Source organism: Gnatocerus cornutus, chromosome 10, assembly GCF_029298725.1.
Source record: "Gnatocerus cornutus isolate USDA-ARS CGAHR chromosome 10, icGnaCorn1.1, whole genome shotgun sequence".
Taxonomy (NCBI): Eukaryota; Metazoa; Arthropoda; class Insecta; order Coleoptera; family Tenebrionidae; genus Gnatocerus; species Gnatocerus cornutus.
Genome location: NC_142242.1, coordinates 1871927 through 1893709, shown reverse-complemented (window position 1 = coordinate 1893709; position 21783 = coordinate 1871927). Strand labels below are relative to the sequence as shown.

Here is a 21783-nt window from a genome sequence, read left to right as displayed (position 1 = left end):
TTGTTTGCACGAATTTAATTATCTTTGAAGAGAGCATTTTGTGATATTTTTAAAATACAACGCCGAGAAAGCACAATCTGAATAAATATGTTAAATTTTGTTTTTTAGAAGACGGGCGCTTTTTACAATTGCAGGAACAAAAGAATTTTTTGTGTTTTTTTTTAACTGAACCAAATTTGGTTTCGATAACATAAATTCTATAAAGTTTACTTTCAGTAATCGCAATAACAATCAATAATGTGTTTTACGCAAGGTTGGCGGTAAGCGGGCGAAGAGCGATGGATTTGCTTGTGGAAATGCACAAAAAGCTTGTTCTTGTGGAGGCTATTTGTGTTAGTGACGGTGTGGCGAAGGCAAGCCATCAATATACTAAATAACGCTCTGTATTGCAGTTTTCCCAGTGGTATTGTGCAGTACTGAATTTAAAAGTTAACTGAAATGTGTCAATTGTTAATAAAAGCGAAAATCAATCATGTGCATTCATTTGGCTTTTAACAAATGGAATGCTCATAAAATCTGTGCACATTTTGGCTTAATTCGAACGGGATTAAACGGAGAGTTGGTTTCCAGTTGCTGATTACTACAGGCTGACATATTTAGAATTCTTTACTCTTCAACTAACACGAAATTTCCGAGTAATTGTCACGAAGTCTTACTGCGTTTTACTTAGTTATCAAAATTTTAACATACAACGTTCTATTTATATATTATTCAGACATAATGTTTATGATAAAATGTGAATGCATGTTCACTGGTTCTTGTTTGCTAAAGCCCTCTAAAACAGTTATTAGATCATTATTAATTCAGAATGATTTTTACAGAACATAAAAATAGAAAAAATATCGTGCGTTCCCCCAATTTTGTATAAAAAATGTATTTCGGTTTCTAGGAACTGAAATAAAAAAGTAAAACCTAATTGGTGTACATTTTACCTTACTACTAAGGTTTTTGAATTTTGAAATCACCACTAATAATAACGAAAAGTAAAATAAATAGTAACAGTGCAATAATGGTGGATGCGCCGGAGTACGCATTTTTAAAAAAAGTTTTTATAATGATCAACCGCATTTAAAACTTTCAACAGGACTCAAGATCAATTCTTGACGTATCCTAAACTCAATTGTATGAAATTTCTGGTTCGGAATAATTTATAAAATTACGGAAGCGAAACGAAGAATAAGATGCATTAAAGATAAACCTTTCAGATGAACAAATTTTATTGTCATGAACACACATTGTAGCTTTTTTTACCAAAAACTTTTACTGCTATCTTGATATATAAATAATTATATTCGCTTTCTGTTTTAACTTGTAATAAAATATTTAATTTGATTTTATTGTGCTAATGTCATTTCAAAAGCGTCATTTATAATTCACTTCGTTGGTATTAAATTTATTTATGAGGCAGTTCTAAGCTTTCACTGGAAAATGAAACAAAAAGTTTTTAGTTGAAGAGTTAGTTACGAGTTCTGTTACATTTATTTTACGAAAATTTGGAAATGAGGGGGTGTATTCTGGTTTTAGTGATCAATACGCGCGACACCAAAGTGATTAATTTAGCAAATGTACGTGATTTGAAATGTATGTGCTTTAATTTTAGATGTTACGTCATTTCACCTGAAGATTAGTACGTTTGGTATTAATTTTTACTGTTTGTTGAATTATGTAGATGCGAGTTTTCACTGAAAATTATGTTTTATAAATGATACCGACTCCACAAAAAACCAACATGAAAAGTAAACTACTAAAATATGAAACTCTGATGACTTTTTAAGTAAGTATAATTGCAGTAGTAATTTTTGCAATGCACGCAGAGTCATGTCAGTTAAAACTGTTGTAAGTTTCTCACCTTATTATCGATCTGTTAATTAAAAAAATCAATTTTTTCTGTGTTATTTAATGAGAGTATGAAGTCGGTATATAACTGAGAGAAAGTTGGATTATGTTGGTGTGTTTAGAGCAGAAGAAGCCATCGATGGGTCGGTCGTGAGTTTATGAAAATGAAGAGGAACATAAATAAGGTTAATATATAAAAATATGTTTTTTTAAGCGTTATAATCTGTGTTCCGGTTTAAAAGTGAGATTTATTTTTGCCTTGACGGCAGCCGGAACAGAAGAGAATTTTCCTGCAATTAGCGTACTCCTTCTCGTTCGTGTGCAGTGGCGTTCCACGGTTGAACTCGGTTCAAGTTTTCGAGTGCGCGACAAAATGACTGTTATACATAACTTACTACACAGAGCTCAGTCTGACAAGGTGTATGAAACGTAACGCGAGCGGAGAGTTCGGGCCTCGGTTACGCCGCCACCGCCGCCACCGACTTTATCATGCCGTATATTGAGTGTGACATTACTTGATCGAAATCAGTCGGCATGTCTCATCATCACGAATTCGACAACAACCTCAATGTGGTGTGTTTTCTGCCGTTGTCACAGTTTCTTCGTGTTTTTGCATGACTTACATTCGTACACGTTCGTTGGTATATTTCACAACAAATCACACCCCACATTTATACAACGCACGCACCACTATTCTACTAAATCTGTAATGTTTAGAATTTCATTTGCACTAAAAGATACCATTTATATGGAACACGTCAAGTCGGCTAATACCCAAAAATACCACACAAATCTTTTTATTACATTACGACACTTGGGCGTTCAAAATTCTATCAAATCCTCATAAAAAAAACATTTGTTTCTTTATTTTAATACGATTTCACCGAGATTTATTAAAAAATCATCGTGTTGTAATTGGATCCCTTTCATTACGTTGCGACTAATTAAAAAGTTAATTTCGGTCGAAATGATACAAGTAACACGTGTGGGTGAATTTTATGTGTACGTCTTCACGTTTTTTAACGGTAACGATCACCTATTTACACAACATACTTCCATTTTTTATGTTAATTTCTAGTGTTTTAGGCGAAGTGGTATAATTTCTCTCTGGCACCGACTTCCGAATTTTGGTGTATGAATTTTAATGTTAGTACAGCATGCAATTCTTGTATTTTTTCTACGTGTATTCAATTCGAATTTTGTTAAAAGATGTTGCATTACTGTGCCTCTATTGTTATATGTTGATTAGCTTTTGCTCACGCTTCTGTTCAAAGTGGATGTAAATTACTAATTACAAGTGAAGTATTGTTATCTTTAACTAAAACTGAAGATTGCTTGTAACAAATGTGTTGGATTTTAATGAAAGTGAAAGTTCTGTTGGGTTTATAACATTGGAGTGTTTTAATTTTATATAATGAAACATTTTTAGATCAGCTTCAGTGATCTAATTAATTACATCGAATGATCTGAATAGTTTCAATATCAGTTTAGGCACAAAATTGTAACCATTGATGATAATAAATTAGTTGTGAGTTAATTAATTAAACAAAGCCACACAGTTTGATATACAACTATTAATTTACATAAGTGCAATTTTTTTTCTATTTTTGTTGGCAAATTTTAAATTAGTAGCAATAGTTGGTAGTTTAGTCATCAATTATTACAGTGCACAAATTGTGTTGAACATAATGGAATTTTTAAAGCAAGTCTTTTATATCATTTTGCGTTTAATAGATTTTAATTGTGTTAAAAGTTGGAACGGCGTCGATCAATTTCCCGTTTAAAACAATAACAATACAGAACTAGTGTCGTTCTGCGAAGGGAGTTGTTTCAACAATTTGTATTATTTAAGCCCTTAGGAGTGATTAACTATTAATCAAACGGGTTCAGCGAGTATAAGTGGCATTAAAGTTGTAATACCGGAAAAAGCTTTTGCCGGGCACAATCCGTGTTGGCTAAAATTGGATGTTTTTTTCATTTAAAAATTTAAAGACGTTTTTTACCGTGAACTAATTTCAAACTGTTCCAAAACAGCTCAATTTACCATTACATGTGAACCTGCCTTAAATGAGTTTCAAATATCCTCAAAGCTAGGGAGGAATATTGAAACTCAACGGGAACCAATTAACAGCCAATGCAATCAGAACCATATTTCTAATTTCATTATGGACATGATGGAAACAAGAAACTGTTAAATGAGTGGGAACACACGTAACACAATTAAATGATTTCCTAAGTTTAAACATAAACTCCCTCAACAATCATTTAGAGCAGGCAATTTTCCGGGGAAACTAATGACCTTATTTATCCAAAAATGTCGGTTCACGCTCTTCAAGATATATAATTCACTCCTACAATGGCCAAAGTTTTTCCCCATTTTTGATGAAAATAATTATCGGTATCAAATTTTCCCACAGATTCGTAAGTTGCCACTTCCGAGAAAATCGAATGTTACGAAAGAAGTGTTTTAGTGATAAGTGAAAGGTGAAACTTCACCTCTGATTTTCCCCAAATTAAAATTGTCCCAAACTTTTCCCAATCAATCAATTCGTTTTTAAATCACTATAGTAACTCCTAAAATATAACGGAGATGATGTTTTACGGGCACAAAAATAGCCAAGATAACAAAGAGGAAAACGGAAATGAACATTCGATTCCATTACTTCCACGGATAAAGTCTACACGATTTGCTGATCACGCTTTTAGTGCTAATACAGGCAAAATATTTTATTACTGATTTCACGTATTAAAAATTTCGAGGCTAAACAAAAAGCTCGAAACCACATTGCAAAAATGTATTTTTTAATAAAAGGGTAAAAAGCAGGTGAAGGTATGTCCCCCAATAGCCTTAATAAAGCGCTAAAAACCACGCGGCTTTGGTGTGTTAATAAACAGCTTTTCCCCCTAACATTTCACTTAAAAAAATGGTAGCGCTTCGAGTGGAGTTAGTAACTGAAAATTAAGCGAAAATTAATGAAACATTAACATTTACAAGCGCAAAGCTCTATTGTATTTTGAAATTTATTCGGAACTGTTTTGGATAGAACTAATTAAATTGATAAACCCATTTTGTTGTTTTATTTTAAAAATCTACCTCAATTAACAATTCTGATCATAGTGATTAAATTTGCTTTGTATCAAATTTGTAATTGTTGTGTTTAATTGCAAAATTTTGTTATTTCGCTTATGCACTTTTTATGTGGACTATTTTACATTGTTCATGAGTTGGAAAAAATATTGTTTCTTCTCCCGATAAAATCAATGTTCACCGATATTTTATATGCATTCCCTGAAACTCTAAAGTCTCAGAGGATAAACTTAAAAAAGTCACTATGACGTTAACATAAATGCAATCAAGCTAAAGCCGTCTCCAAGAATTTTTATTGAAGAGAAGTTATGTCACCAGTTTTTGATTCATTGTATCCTCGATTTGTGAGAAAACTTTTCCGCTTCGGTTCCAATATTTGTCTAGATCAACCCAGTCATCGATTTATAAAAAAGTCCGTTAATTCAGCTTGCATCTGATTAATTTATATTGCTCAGAAATGTGTACATATTTCACAGAACGGCTGCATTTTTATTAAGAACGTTTCCACGAATCGATAATGATTATAATGAAATTTTCTATGCAGGGAAATACTTCCTTACAGATCTGTTTAACGAATTTAACTAAGTTTCGCAGGCGTTGGATTGTAACATCAACCTTAAAGCATTTCGGTCCCGGAAAATTAGACAGATCGTTTTTCTCAGTCTTGTCCATTCTCTTAGTTTATTTTTAAAGTTTCGGTTGTCCAACCCTCGCCAAAACAAACACTAGAAGCGAAAAAACAACAGATTTCTTAAACATCGCGTCAACACTTCGAAATCTAATTAGCAATTTAGCACGTGCGCAAAGGTTTCGCCTAAAAATACGCAAATTGATTTTATTTTTTGCGCCGCAATAAAATTATTTATTTAACGAATTTAGCAGCGATGCCCTTTTTCAGCGGGAAAATGTCACATCTGACAAATATGTAACATTTAAACGAATGTATCGGAACATCAAAGTATTCAACTCATTTTCAAGAGGTTTACAAAAATGGTGGATGCGCCGTAAAATTTACCGTTTCAGGTTTCCAGACATTATATATAATGTCAATTTGCTTATAGAGTATGTGCTGTATCCTGGAAATGTTTCTGCAATTTTATGGTTACTATTTAATAGAAATATCTACATTGTAATAAATTTTTTTATTGTTGGTTCACAACGCGTAAAATAATTGCAACGTTTCTGAAAATCCCTTGAGTGAGCAAATATTTCGCAATAATTTATGACAAAATCCATTCCACAGTAAACACTAGTAATAAAGCTTTTTATTATTTCTTGTGGGAATAATTTTCCAGTTTATAGCGTCTCATTACGTTATTATTCGCCGCCGAATCAGTTTATCTATTTATCTTGTTTTCTGGAACTGCAAACTCTCAAGTTTGCTAATGTTATAAACAGAATGGGTAGTGGGTGTTTAAATAATTGTTGTGCATTGCCAAACAAATAATTTGTATTAGTGGAGGGAACTGGTTGAATACGCGCACAGAATGCATAACTATACAGACTGGGCTAAATGTCTATATTTTAGCCTTGAAAAAGGACCCGCCGATTAAGAAAACGGTTTTGGTAAACGCGAACAGCAAGTCTACTCATTTATTATGTGCCATTTCAACTACAGGAAAACCGTCATAGTCCGTCACAAATATCAGATGATGAAACTACAATACGAACTTCCTCCTAAATGTTTTTGCTCGTTTATTAAGATTTATTTAGTGAGTCTGAACCCCAAACATCCTGTATATGTGCAATGGTAGGATTTTTGGACACAAGGGAGCTTTCACGATGTTCTTATTAGTTACGCGATAGCTTTGGGGACGCAATATCGTGGGTCTACATTACAATTTGTGTAAAGATCTGAGCTTAATATTGTAAGATAAGAGATAAGAATGGATGTAGCTTTTGAGTTTGTCCTTTTTGTTCGATTGTACTTATTTAATAAAATAGCGTCATTTATTAGCAGCGTTCGATTTATCAAAACCTCACGTATAACATTGTCCACTAAAGACTTTTGATGTTCGTTCATTCTGACTTTCAGAAAGCAGCGAAGTGAAAAGCCTTAGGCATATCTTTACACGCGATAGGCGTCTCGACGCTTTACCGTATTTTATGTTTCGTAGCGCCAGAGGCCTCTGACACAACTAGTTAAATATGTAAAGTAAATTTTAAACCGTCTTTGCCGTACTTACGAAATCTAAATTAAATCTGTATCATGTCTAACGTTTGTGTTTATTCTCGTAATTTTTTGCGGTTTTTTCTCCTGGGCACGTCGTTTATCAATGTCGAAAATACAGAGATTCTCAATACCGTTTAGAACAAGAAGAAGCTAATTCTGTAAGGGTCAGTCTAACCAGATCAAGAATTCGCTCAATAAATTAGCTTGTCCTAAAAAATTTACGGCTGCTTAAAGCCTCTGACTGTGTTAATGCGAGTGCTTTCCATTTATTAAATGGTGATTCTTTAACGACGATACAGCTTAAAATTTCACTTGAATGCAATTTCAGACGTTAATTACTAATTTATCTTGATCATTTGCCATTATTATTCAGCGACGAAAGCTTTCTTCATTTCATGATCGTTTAACAATACACCTGTTAATTGTTAATTAAAATTGACACATTTTCATAATTCTCAGCAAGCGACAGATCATTAGTAGCGGTAATGGCGTGAATTTATTTTGTCATAAATTTATTCCAAGAGTAATAAGAAAGTGTAACGTTTTAAGCCGACACAAAAATAGTGCTAGTGAATTTTGATCGTAATGTTTAAACATGATGCGGAAATTCGAAGTTCATTATATCTTTGATATTGCGGGCTGTGTTTAATTTATCTTCCTTAAGTCGCCGCGAAGAATTTCGTCGCAAGATGGCTCCATTTAGGGCGAAAATATGTTAATTAAGTCGATTCTTAGATGACAAGACGCATAAGATCATAACATCGCTAATGCCAACCTAAACAATAACGCAAAAGCTTCGTTAAAAGATTACACGATTTGTTTGCGTTTCCTTATAGCACCAATGGAATTATATTTAAACCAAATTAAAAGTAAACTAATCCTTTAAAAGTTGCTACACAATTAATGGCGGGATAAAAATATGCTTGAACGACATTCTAAGCTGCAGTTTTGCGATGTTACATGTGTGATGAATGGCAAGTTTCAAAAGCTTGGATTTACCTGGAAAGGCGATTATAAAATAATGATGAGTGCTTTCGAGCTTTGTGAAATATGCAGTGGTGGAAAGAGCATGTTGGTTTGTCGACAAGCATTTGCCCCTTGGCGGTGGTGATTAATGCATTTGAATCCATTTTACTGACCATAAACTAGATTCTATCAAAAGTGGCTTGTTGGACACGTTTGGGGGAACTTTTGCGGTTTATTACAAACATGAATTCAATGTTCGTATTTGCATATAACGTAAAAAAATTTACAATTATTTTATAGAAAATATACTACTCTGCTTTTAAATAGCTACGACCTGTATAACGAGCTTTAATAAAATTTCGATATAGTCTAGATTCCTGCTAGATTTGCAGTTAAAGTTATCGCAATTTTATTTTTTCAATTTCTATTGTGGAATCTATATTTGTAATGTCGAGTTTTCAGAAAATTTCAATTCTCACCGCTTTCTCAGTTATTTTTATGTTGTCTACGCGAGCATTAAATTTTTAATATATCATTTGAATTTATTAAATATTTATTTATGCCCTAAATGGTTTGAGCTATATAAAGTTTAATATCCTATGATTATAAATTTTATTTTCTGCTTGTTATGTTTTTTCCAAACTTTACCAAAAATGGTTAACTGAAAGAATGAAGAATGAAGATGCACGCCTTTCAAGTTGGTTGTTATCAGCGTCGTCTGCGTCGCACGCGCTTTAAATGATTATTGACATTATTTTAAATGAAGGTACATTTACGCGACGTTTTGTGTTTCCAGAAATGGGTAATTTCTTCGAATAGAAGCGATTTAACGTTTCCGAGTCATAAAACAAAATTCCCACGTCGTAACATTTTTGAAATAGATTTTTGAATGAGCTTGTTATTGCAACTTTTTTAAGCCAGAGTAATCCTGAAAAATCCAACTAACCTTTTACTTTATAAAATATTGCTTGTTGTGATTAATTTCAGCTATAACATTGTATCGAATGTGTCCTTGTCGAGTTTGACAAATGTTGTAAATTTGGCTCTTGCTATTGAAGCTTCAATAAAATTTTGTATGGTTCCAGCTGATCATTGATATAAATGGACAAGTGGCTTTATTCCGAGATCTACTAATTCACATTGGACAGACAAGGGATTGTCCTGAATTACGGGAGAAGATCAGAAAATTACGACGAAGTTGTGTTGAGGCGTGCAAGCACACCAGCCAATTAATTTTGCCCCAACTACGCAGGTAAGAACCTTAATCTAGAGATGAAAAAGCAAGTTTTTCTTTTATTACCAGTAATTGCGAATTAATTTCTTATTAGATGAAATTAAAGTGAATTATCAAAGCTTAGATATCCGCGGATAATATTGACACAGACGAAAGAAAACCAGAAGTCCCTGAATCAAATAAAATCAGTTGAAATGCGGCTTTGCTCCGCGTTCTGCCGTTCGATTGATCTGTGAAGAAATACGTTGGCTGTAAGACTGTATAAGCGACATACTGACTACATCACGTGGGATTTGAATATAAAGCTCTATAACACCTGTGGTGGGATTTAAATTACCTTTTTCAAATAACACTCATTATTTATCGTATTAACTTCTGAAAACAACAAACACACACTGGAGGCTTGCTACAAATCTACAAATATTTAACAGCATGTGTTGGCGATATCTTTTCGTTTAACCCAACTTCATAATGAATTCCTGAAACAAAGACTAACATCGCAAGGTCAAAAATTAAATTAAATTTCACGTGAAAAGCTCTACTGAAACTGAAGCAGATGGTGCTTGGAAAAGACGGCTAGAACAGAGGAAACAACATTTTTCTATTTAGTTTAGCTGTGGTCCAGAAATAAAAACGTTTAAAACTGTGTAGTCTGACAACTAGGAAAAAATCGGTTAATTAATCGGAGCTACTTCGTATTTGATCCTAAAAATAAACTGGAAATGCTCGTTTACTGAACATGACGGATTTTTACTAGCTGTGCAATGTTTTAACATTTACTGAAATTAGGAGAATTAGACGAAGTTCACAGCCTTTATACGGTCCATAAAAATGTACGATAATTTAAGTTTATTTCTCTGAACAGAACTACTATTTAAATAAACGTATTAAGTTATTAAAAATTATATGACAATCTTTTAAAAACTTTTGATTTGCTTTGTTAAGAGTGGCACGAAATAAACACAAATAGCTATAATTAACTTCTTGCACGTTAAATAGATTACCGGCAATGCAAACACAACATAAATAAAATAAACAATGTGACTAAATTGCCTTAGGTTATTGACTGTCTACTCCATAATTAACATTACACAAAACAGTAGATCGACCAAAAAATAAACTGCATGAATATGATAACATTGTGATAAAATTATCCGGCGCATCCACCATTTTTACATGCAAAGTAATTGCAGTTCAATTTTAATTTTGCCAGATGCCGTTAAAATGTTTTAAGTTTTAGTAAAATTTTAAGTAATTTTCTGAAACAGTTTTTATCATTGGATTTAGCTGAAGTGAAGCTATTCCCTTGCTAAAAACTCCTCCGGTTTTATACACCAGCCAAAGAAAACTTATGGAGTTTTAAATCTCTTCTACGAGCAGCTGAGGTGAATTTCTAAAGTTTCCCGACATTCATTAGCATAAAAATTAAGTTGCTCTGTGTGGTTAGTGGCTTGTAAGTGCCCTTGACTGTTTTTCTAGATTTATCGGTATAAGCGTTTGTGAGTAATACATTAAAATATTCAGGAAGTAAATATTACAATTGCTTCACATAATAAAGAAAAAGCTCGATAACCGGAGAAAATATAGCTTAATTTGTTATTTCTCGGAAATACTTTTGTTGAATAATTTCTATTACATCGCGGCGCCGGAGGAAAGTATTTTGAGTAGTCTTAGGGCAATAAATAAAGCTAAAACGGGCATTATTTTTCCACTTACAGTCGCTTTGTGTGACTTGTTTAAAAGAATCACGCAATTTTCGGTGAGACTGGTCTTTTCTTCGGTTTAAATAACGCAGCAAATATATCTACCATTTAGGTCAAAGGAACTACTACACGTTTTAAAGTTTATTTAGTCTGGGTATTGATTTTGTTTGCAGAAAAGTAATAGTCGGGATTTTTCGCGTTAGAGCTGGTTTGAGTAGTTTGAGGAGAATTCCAGACGTCTCCGAACCATTTGAATAGATAAAAATCGTCGTGTTTGAAAAACTTTGAAACTATAACCACGCAGAGCTGTTAAAAGTTCGAGATATCTAGGATAAAGCAGTTTGTCACTGAATAGTAATTATTATGTTCTTGGAAGGACGTAGACGTGATCACGTCAGGGCAATGAATTTGTTCGGCCATGTTTGATTTACAATCTGACAAACACAGACAGGGTTCATACTTGCAATAGCTTGACTTTATAGCCATACTGTTTTGCATTTGCATAAGGGTTACTTTATCCTTGTTGTTTATCATTTGTCAAAAACACCCTCGCAGAATTCGATCGAATTAATTGATAATTCCATAATTTCAGTATTGCGTCTTTAAAATCCATTTTAAAAGACGGCCAGATTGTAATATGTAAATAAGTAAGTTAGAGCTCGATAAAGTCAGAAGTATGGCTCTCGAAAAGTTTATTTGAAACTTGAACGAACGATAAAACCAGAAAAGAAATAGCTACATATTTGAAGCGGAAGGGTTAAATGAAGTTGGAGTCTCGCAAAAACTTTAAATCATGACTGTTGGTAACTGAAGTTGTTAAAGTATGATTGAAATGACAGTCCTAATAGTTTTCAACGAAAGCCTAAATTGAATTTTTGAGCCTGCAGCCTGCAATTTTTGAGCCTGCAGCCTTTTAACTTCTCGTTGAAAACTCAACCCGTTTGAGCTATCAATCAGATCGCTCCAAATTATTCTCTTCGTATATTTCGCTACCTTTTAACTTTATTACGAGCGCTTTTTCTCCCGTTTCGTTTTTGCAAAACATACATTAAGTAGATGGCAAATAAAAACATTCCGAGCAAAATTAACTCTAATTCTTTGATGCAGAACGAAAACAGGATCAGGCTATTTACACGATTTAATTTGCTTGGGTAATTGGCAAACACACTTGCGAGAGGTGAGATCATTTCGCATCAAATTAACAAAGTGAGGCAATAAGCACAAATTCATTTTAATTTCCACGGAAAAGTTTCAAATCAAAAAACAAAGATACAGCTAACGATGATTAAAACGATTGAAGTTAAACATGCAACAGGCCTCCTTATTGCCTAAATTTCCTTATAAACGACAAACAATATTTTAACCACACTAAGGGCGACACGCGACCCTTCAACCACTTTATATACATGCGTTTCATGATATTGAAAATAAATTTTAAACGGATAGATAAACATTATTTTTACCGACTTTGTTACTCCACGGAAAAAAATTCTCGTCATACATTAAATGCTAGCACAAGCGCACAGATTTTAGATAAGAGTTTTACTTAAAATGTCTTGAAAAATCTACAATAAACCGTATTTTGTAGTCACGAGAATTTTATTAGATGGTTTAATGGGGTGAATTCTACTAGGGAAGTTTGCGATTAACGTACCTACTTTAAATCACACATTTTTAAACTAAATTTCCTTTGTTTGCTTTGTAGTTATTTACGATGAGGTTTATTAATTTATGGTCGGCTGAATTTCTCATTTCGGTTACGGAATGTATGTATAAACACACAAGAGAGAACTAGTTGTTGAAATTACAGGCTTTATAAAAAGGACTGTGCGCATCCACCATTTTTGATGTCTGTTTGTTAATAACTTTGTCAACTTTGTGGTTGTTGACGCACTGAATCATTTTCACGTTTAATCCGATGGATGAAAAAAAATACTCACATAAAACGAATTTTGAACAGATTTGATTAGGCGGCAACGACAAACTTTTAAAACTATTAAATATTTCAATAAATTTTTTATGAAGTTGTCGTCGTGTTGATGTGGACAGTTTAAATATTTAGCTCGTAACTTCCGAAGTTGTTGAACTTTTATAGTGTTAGAAATGTCATCAGAGTAAGTTTTTGCTGTTTGCAGTTTGAGGGACTTTTATTAATAATTTAGTGTTTCTCCACGGTTCAATCAATTCAATCTCATTTATATTCTAATTTGATTGACAGCAAATGTGCTTCAGTAATTTCTGGAAATGAAGTGGGTCAAGTAAATGTCAAAATTTAAATAATTGATAATGGTTTTTGGGTAGATGCAAAAAATCGGAAGTAGTTTTTCATAGTTTTAAATAAAGTACGTTGTTTTAAAAATTGAGCCTGTTGCTTTATCTATCTCAATTTGGCTTATCGTCTAATTTCGAAAATTTCTCAAAAAGGAACACCGGTAGAGGTGATTAACGCGATTGTAGTTAAACATGCAACAGACCCATTTATTGTCTAAATTTGCTTATCCCCACAAACCGCAAATCTCAATATTGTAACCACACTAAGGGCGACACGCGACCCTTGAACCCACCATGCAAATTGTAGCAGAAATTTGAATCTCTAAAAATAATTTTAGCAATAAAAAAATCGTAAAAGCGTCGTAAGTTTTCCTGCTTTGGTTTGTAATAAAACCTTGAAAATAGTGAAATGTGCACTTTTTTTATAGATTCTATTTCGAGAATTCTATTCTGGAAAGTCAATCGAGTATTAGCATTCATCTTTTTGTGACATAAACATACAATAATAACTCATGCCAGAAACATGAAACATAGGTACCAACAACAACAATTAAGTTATTACCGGAATGAATGTGCAGTAAAAATGTTATAATGTTGGTTGTCTTGTAATTACAGAGCCGTGAACATATCGGTTCTTTTAATCAAGGTTCTTTGAAATTTTTATGATAGCAACATTGCTCTTTAATTTTTGGTTTGCTTTGTGGTTGCTAATTTTGGTGAGAGTTCCATCTTGGTCATTTTCTCGTTTAATTAGTGAATTGATGATGGGAGTTGAAAAGCGGCTTCAGATGACTAAATTACAACAAAATGCGATATCGCATTTCATTGTTTGTGACACAAAGCATATTCATGCAAGTTAATTAAATGTTACTCTCTTTAGCTTTGTGGAATCGATGAACCGAAATGAAACATCGGAGGCTGAACATAATTGACTTTTTTCCAATTAAAATTGGCGGCCGTGCACTTGTGGCATTTCTTACGAAATTAAACACTTAAGCAGCGAAATGAATGTGCAAATATAACTGTCTCAAGCTTCAGCGCTTGATGCAAAATCAACAATAACTAAGCCAGAATTTCAGGGGAAGTTTCCCAATTTCCCCGAGACGTATTTGCAATGAATTGCGGATAGCTCAAAGCTATGATAGGAACGATTCACGTTTTATGTAAAGTATCGAATAAAGGCTTAGACTTCTTGTACTTAGATGAATCTTTTGTGACTGCTTTTCAAGAAATCAAAAATAGGATTATGTTCCAGTCAGGTTTCCGTTCCCTATATTGAATTATTATTTTTACAAATCCTGCCATTTTACGAGCCAGTAACTTACACTTTTGTCGATTTTCTATAAAGACAGCCGAAGCGAAGTATGGCATTATTTCCCCGCCATTTCATAGAAAGCCCATATTTTGTCTCTTTTCACCGGCAATAGCCAATAAGGTATCAAATTTATGTTTTACTACAAAAACTTCAGGATTAATTAAAATTTAATTGAAAACTCGCGATCACGGGTGCATCTCTCGAATTAATTTGCTTTGTTCAAAGCTACATTTTTGTTCTACAGGTATTTTAATTTCACGCAGTCTGCTGCAATCTACCTTGTCAATTTATACGTTTGACTGTTTGGTTTACCTCTAACTTCTTTGTATTTTTTTTATTTTTTGACTCGTTTAAGCTTTCCTACACAGGAACTGTTGGTTCTCGTAATTTGCTCCTACTAAAAGTTTGTTTTGTTGCCTGTTTACTCTTTCTGAGTTTCTTTCGAAAGAAAGATGTTCATTAATATTAAACCTTCATCCATACTGTAAAAGTTTAAGAAGTTCAACGATTAAGTAATAGCTAGAAACGCTGAGTACATTTTGATTACAGTTTACCTAACGCAATTAATTTCACATTATTTTTTAAATTATTTTTAGATTAACGCTTCGCCTCTTCCTTAGATTCAAACACATTATTTGCCAACCATTATTATTACTATTATTGTACTTTTACGGTCATTAGGCGACGGATAAGTAGAGAAGAAACCGATAAATGTAAGGCGTTGCATATTACTCTTGATAAAAAATTCAAACTGTCACATCCACCATTTGTGATTGAGTACAATGCAAAAATTGTGTGCCAACTTAAAAACAGGAATTTCAGCTCCGCTACGATTATGAGCAATAACACGTCGTGAAACTATAAAAACTTACAAAGTAAAGAAACCAAGTGCAAATACATCAATTCTAAATTTGCTGCCGTGAATTGCGATGAGCGATGAGCATTGCATTTTGTGGGCATCGTTTAATTTAAAGTGTTGATTTTGGAGGCCAAACTTTCAAGTTCATTTGTAATAAAACAGTGACCTTAAACTTGGAGTATATTCATTAATTTTCTTCCAAAGTCACATGTTTTTTGATTAAACTTTATCAGAAACGTTTCTTGTATTGTAGGGTCTCTTATAATGAGCCATTTGTTATTTATGATAGTTTTTGGAGCTTAATTAAATGGTTGTTCTCCGTTCATAAATTATTGGCAGCACCTGTATTTTAATTGTTTTGGCAAATTAAAGGTAAATTTAGGCAAAAAGGAGTACGCAGCCTGATTTCCGTACAGGAACAGGCAAAAGATAGTCTTTATGACGTTTATTACTAGTGGTAGAATCGGTTTATGTCGGGCTGAAAACTAAATTAGGATCGTATTGTTCGCATTTTGCGCCTTCCTAATTCTAACCGACAGAGTGTGTTAACTACAACTTCATCCTTTCAGCGAGCTTCGAAATTTTTAATTAACAATTTGCAAATCACTCTGGAACTGTAAATCAATACGATTTAAGTGCTTGGAAGTTTTTATATGAAAGACAAAAAGTTTGCGGCTTATAAACTTCAACTGGTTTAATCACGACGACGAAAGATTGTATAAGTTACAACTTACACGTGAAAGTAGCAGTGATATGAAATTTTAAAGCGTGGCCGGTAAGTTCTCTCCAATGTACTTTAAGCTGGGGACTTAACAATCATTATACGTTACGCAAATGTTTGTGAACGAGGCGGTGTTGGAAACTAATGTGCGTGTCGTTAATAAAACCACAAAATTCTCAAATGCTTTCAGTGTGGTGATCGAGTTATTAGTTTCACATGAAATTAATTTAGTATATTTAATAAATACGTTAATAGAAGAAAATTAGACCCCGGCGCATCCACCATTTTGTACTGCTATTTCTAAGTTCAATTAAATGAAACAGTTAGACACAATGAAATTAAAGCTTGCGATGAAAATTACCCTCAAGTATTTAGGTTTATCACTTTGCGGAGATTTTATGAGTAAACAATGTAAATGTGATGATTGCTAAAAAGCTATTTTAGTTGCTTAGAGATGACTGTGTCAGTGGTGAATCGCTTCCGGCTTTGGCGAAGTTATTTTAAAGGAGTGTAGATATAATTTAGGCAGATTATAAACGTGTTGGTTTAGGCTATTTGGGTGGAGTGATGAAAATGGAGAGTTTTTGTGATGAGCCGGAGGTGCAAAACCACGTAGCCATTGTTGACACACTTCGCTAATGAGGTTTTGTAAAGCCGTTGTTTTGACTATTGTACAAACACTTCAGGAGTACGTTGTTTGTGTTTTTCGGTATCGTGGAAATCAGTCGCTATTGTCTGATTTTATGTTATCTCCGTAGTTTTAGCATTAGTAATGAATAAATTTGACAATTTTTCAGCGCTGTTGCGGAGGGAATTCCAGCCGATAATCCGCATCTAGTTCTCCTCTTCTTCATGTCGCAATTATTCCTTCGTGAACTCACCAAGTGCCACCGACTAGTTCAAATCATTCCCATGGATATGTCCGGGTATTATGGTAAGTGGGAAATTTTCCGATTTTCGCAAAGTAAACACGTGTTTTTCAGATAACAGAGCCGGGCCGTCGAATTTGGGAAATGTCATAAGTCAAATTCTTTTATGTAAACAAATAACACCAGATTTCAATCAAGAGGAATTGTGCAGCATCTCGAAAGACTCACAGGAGATCGCGAAGCTCTTGAAGGAAATGCAGGAGTATATGCCCAAACAAGAAAACAATTTGGGTAAAATTCTTCATTGATTATTACAGTAATAGGGGCGATAAATCAGATGCGAAAGCCTGAATTGCCAGCGTGGCTAGTTTCGGAAGCTCACTACAGATGCCGCTCAAATTCCTTTTCCGCTACCGGAAACTAAAGCATAGTCCATACAATCTTGACGCCTACACTCATAATTCATCGCGAAAATTAATTATGAAATAAATTCAGTTATGCCAAAACCAATCATACCCGCAAATAGAATTAGCGACAATTCGAATCTCGGCATCTTTAACAGTTTTTAAGATTCAGAACACTTTAAAGTTCGTAACGAGGGTAGCTACATGCTAAATTTATTACCTCACTATCTACCCTATTGAAATTCGAGTGTAAACTGAGTACAACGAAATACAAAATAAACAGAAATATTTACTCACATTTTCCGTTGTTGAAATCGGCTATTTAGTAGACGCATCACAATTTGCTCGTCGAGGTCTTTCCAATTCGAGATTCGAAGTCAAGGCAATTTCCTTCTGCAAGATCCGTGTTTTTCTTTTACGTCGATTTTTCGCACTGACCTGAAAAAATATTCCAGTTTAGAAGGTGCTGAATCAGGAAAACTATTTTTGAGGAATTTATGGACTGGGTTTCTTCAACTTTGTTAATTTTTTTTGTTCGAAGAGCCATAAAAACTGTTAGAGACAGATTAAAAAACTTGTTTACAGTGTTGTTTTTATTTTCCAGTCGGCAAATTCATTCAATTAAGTGCTCTAGTACAAAAGTGGTTATTTCTTTTGGCCCGCTTGTGTGCGCCGTTTTAGAGCCGCAATTAGTGTAAACAATCAACTTATGGAATTGTTTGTTTGCTTTATTGATTAATGTTTCATTTTGCAGAAAAATCAATTGCTCTAACAGAGGACCTTACAAGTCAGTGGACCAATAAACGTCGAAGAAATTCGTTATATAAGAATATGGGATTACTTTGTTGTGTTCGTCGTCCTAATTATCTGTGACTATGTGAATTCAAAGGAACACTTATTTTAGAAATTACAGCAGCGTATCAAAAATTTGTTCATTCTGCAATGCCTTCTTCCATTTTTATATCGACGTCTCCTTGAGTACAATTATTTGCAATAAAACGTTGGGAAAAGAACTAAGATTGATAAGTCAGCCGTGCCAATTTTTGCTCAATGGATGATAGTAAATTACACCAAGATGTAGTTGGACACGTTTTATACAGGCGAACATCCGTTCAGCGAAGTACTGCCTTTAATCTACGATTTTATTTAGTTTTGAGCAAAAATTAGTACCGACGATATAAATAATGGATGCACATACATTACCGTAAAAATATTTCGTTTAATTTGCAGTTGTATCGATTATTTCCGTTACTCGACGCACAGAAATCCATTAAACGAAATGTTTCTATTCAGGTCAGAGATATATTTTAAGTATGATGATCACAATCATAGATAAGGTGATAAATGAAATAGTTTGGAAATGTCACCACGTTTTTATGTATTTTTTAATGTCCTGGGTGGTTGTTTTACCGATGTAACGGTAACGACAGCGGGTATAAATTACTATTTCCATAAACTTTTTGTACATTTATCAGCAATTCATTAAATGTGCCAACAATTTTTTCAGAATTATAGACACAAATGTTTTCATTATCGTTATCAAAGCAAGGCAGAACAGCCATTTTTAGAGAACCACAGAATTTATAAATCTCTTATACAAAACAACTTAAAATGGTGGAAGCACCAAACAAGTATTACTAAGTTTATAATTGTGGTCATCATTCAATTTTGCTCCAATTTTGTCTTTTTTTCCGTTTTTCTTATAAAAAATGTAAGTAGTTTGATAAGTAGTTATAAGAAACTGAGTTAGTGTATAGTTGTATAGCGATGCCAAAATCTGTTTATTGTGATTTTACAAACGTTTAGGGTAATGAATTTTTTATGCCGCTGATTTGGATTCTATTTTGTTAAAATGATTTTAAGACAGACAAAAAAATTTTTGCATAATGTTTATCCGGTCATACCAGCTTCAGTTTGGGCCTATTTTGAAAAATACGAGAATTAATTAATGGAGTGTATTTTTCAAAAGTTGTGAAGGTACTAAGTAACTTGGTCTAAATTGATTATTTTACAGTCATGGCTGCACAAGAATAATGTGTTAAAATCAGAAATGGTCCTAATTTTCAGCCCGAATCGGCCTTTACTTTCTGTGATTTTTTAATCGGCCGATTTGTGATTGCATGCGACTAAAATGTCGGCCGATTAAAAAACGTTCGCACTCAATCGGTTGTATTGATGAGATTGATAGCCAAATCAAGATGGCGGCCAAAGTACCAATTGAAATTAATTTTTACGTTATCGTGAAAATATAATTCACGAAGTTTATCGTTATAAATTAGAAAATTCGAATTACTTAGATAAATGTTAAAGTATATGAATGACGTTACAATGGATGATGGTTAGTTCACACATTTAATCCACATATTGTAGGTTTGGATGTTAAAACGTTAAGAATACGCCAAACGTGACCTTAAATTTAGTATCATGTTGATTTTTTGACAATTTTGGGTAGTTTAGGGTGCCTTCCGCATTGCTGTCCCATTCTCACGTTGGGTGTATTTTTATAGTATCGGTTGATCTCGACTGTGTTATTGTTATGATCTTCCGACAACGTTTAGAGTCTAGAACTAGTGCTAGAATGTTATAGAATTGACGGCGGATCTTTCTCGCACGCACTTTTAAGACAAACTTACATTTATGCAACTTAAGTCACTTTCTCATCCGTCGTCATTACCTAAGTTGAGTCCTGGAAGCTTACAGCGATCAATTTAATAACCTGGCAAGTTTGATCCTGATCAAGCGCTCTAATTATTTAGTGACCAATTTAACTGAAATTTAAATTTACTTGTGTGACTATTGGGCAGCAGACATATTCACCGAGTTCAGAAATACCACTAGTAGCACTCAGGAAATAAAAATCAAAACGCATATTTTTTGGCTTCAGATTTTTCGAAATCTTAATCGGAGTGGTGAACATGGATGTTGCTTGTTATGGCCAAATATAAATGATCAAAAAATGAAAAAAGCTAAAATAATACACTAAAGTGAATTCTCATTATACACCAATTTAAAAACGTAAATGATATTTTATCACTATACATTAATTAATCGTCGTGATTCATTGTTGTCTATCGGTGTTAGTTGTAGAATTATAGCATATTTATATACCTAAGTATTAACTCTAGAATCTGTGATATAGGTGGAAATATAACAAATTCCGTCAATTTGTAATTATGATTATGTAACCATATATTCAGGCAAGATAGTCACAATATTTCTTATATAACACACTTATTTCCGTAAGGTCTAGTTGAGCACTTCATATGAACCGTTTATTATCAAAAACCAATATGAAATGTCAATACTTGAATATTGTGATCAATAAAGTTTATTACAACTTACAATGTTTTTTTAACCTTGACATTATACAAACCTCTTGCAAACAAGTAAACAGATTATTTTAAAATTACAAATTACAAATGAATTTTAGTCCTTCTATAAGTTTAACTGTCTTACTTTAATTTTATTAGTACTAAAATTCGAACAATTGTATATTCGTGTATTTATCAGATATTTTGATTTAAATATCAATTTTTACTGCAATAAAATATATCAAATTGTCAGTATATGTTATTTATTATATTAAAAACATTGCTGCTGTAATATTGCAGTTTATAAAAACGATATGATTTATTTGTTAATGATATTGTAATTTAAAATAATTTTGTTACATTTTGTAAAGTGGTCTGATTACATTATTTTGAAAGCAGATAAACTTCAACTAAATTATTTATTATTTTTGCTCGTATTCTTAAGTTATGGTTGTTATAAATAGAATAATTCCGATTCCCGAAAATGTCCCAAAAATCGTAAATAAAAAGTTTTCAAGAACAAAAAATAGAGACAATAGTGAAAGTTATGATCTATTATTTAAATCTAGGAAAGGTACATTTAAAGCTTCTTTTGCTGTCTGCATAAGCGTTAAACTTTACCCGCTTGTTTAAACTACAAAATTCACTTAAAGGGGACTTTAAAACAACTTTTACGAATTTAAAAATTTGCAACAGAAAAGAAAAATCATTAAAACTGAATGTCAACCAGCAGATTTCTGTACCTCCTCGAAATATTGATTTCTCAACTTGTCGTTCCCGCCTCAGTTTAAATTACGGCGCTCGTAAAATGCATTGCATAATGACCATGTTTATTCACATAAATTTTGAAATGTCACGATTAAACTTTGACATATGTGTCGATTAATCAATTGCTTATAAATCATTGTCAATTGTATGTTTAAGGCAAACGACTAAATTTGTATCTAATAAAGATTTATTGTTAGAATAATAGTGATCACAATTTCACGTAGTATTGATTTTAAGATTCTATCATATTACAGTGAATAAATTA

The 21783-nt window shown here is 33.1% G+C and overlaps 1 protein-coding gene and 1 long non-coding RNA gene across 4 annotated transcripts in view; one reads left to right on the top strand and one right to left on the bottom strand.

The window, feature by feature from the left end:
* The window catches only part of LOC148167054 (uncharacterized), a 29551-nt gene extending 11686 nt beyond the window's left edge, over positions 1–17865 (bottom strand). The window contains exon 1 of the long non-coding RNA XR_015770892.1: positions 17737–17865. This is a non-coding gene — a long non-coding RNA (uncharacterized LOC148167054). The remainder of the gene's footprint in view (positions 1–17736) is intronic.
* Positions 1–20776, top strand: part of dcma (syntaxin-like domain-containing protein decima) — a 28966-nt gene extending 8190 nt beyond the window's left edge. The window contains exons 1-6 of one of the 3 annotated variants that reach the window (XM_088047978.1): positions 2417–2861; positions 2915–2982; positions 9149–9315; positions 16964–17100; positions 17150–17326; positions 18194–20776. In XM_088047978.1, the coding sequence (XP_087904104.1) occupies positions 2971–2982; positions 9149–9315; positions 16964–17100; positions 17150–17326; positions 18194–18312 (612 nt within the window). In that variant the 5' untranslated portion in view covers positions 2417–2861; positions 2915–2970 and the 3' untranslated portion in view covers positions 18313–20776. The other 2 variants (XM_088047977.1, XM_088047976.1) reach the window with 2 other exon arrangements.
* The last annotated feature ends 1007 nt before the right edge of the window (positions 20777–21783 follow it).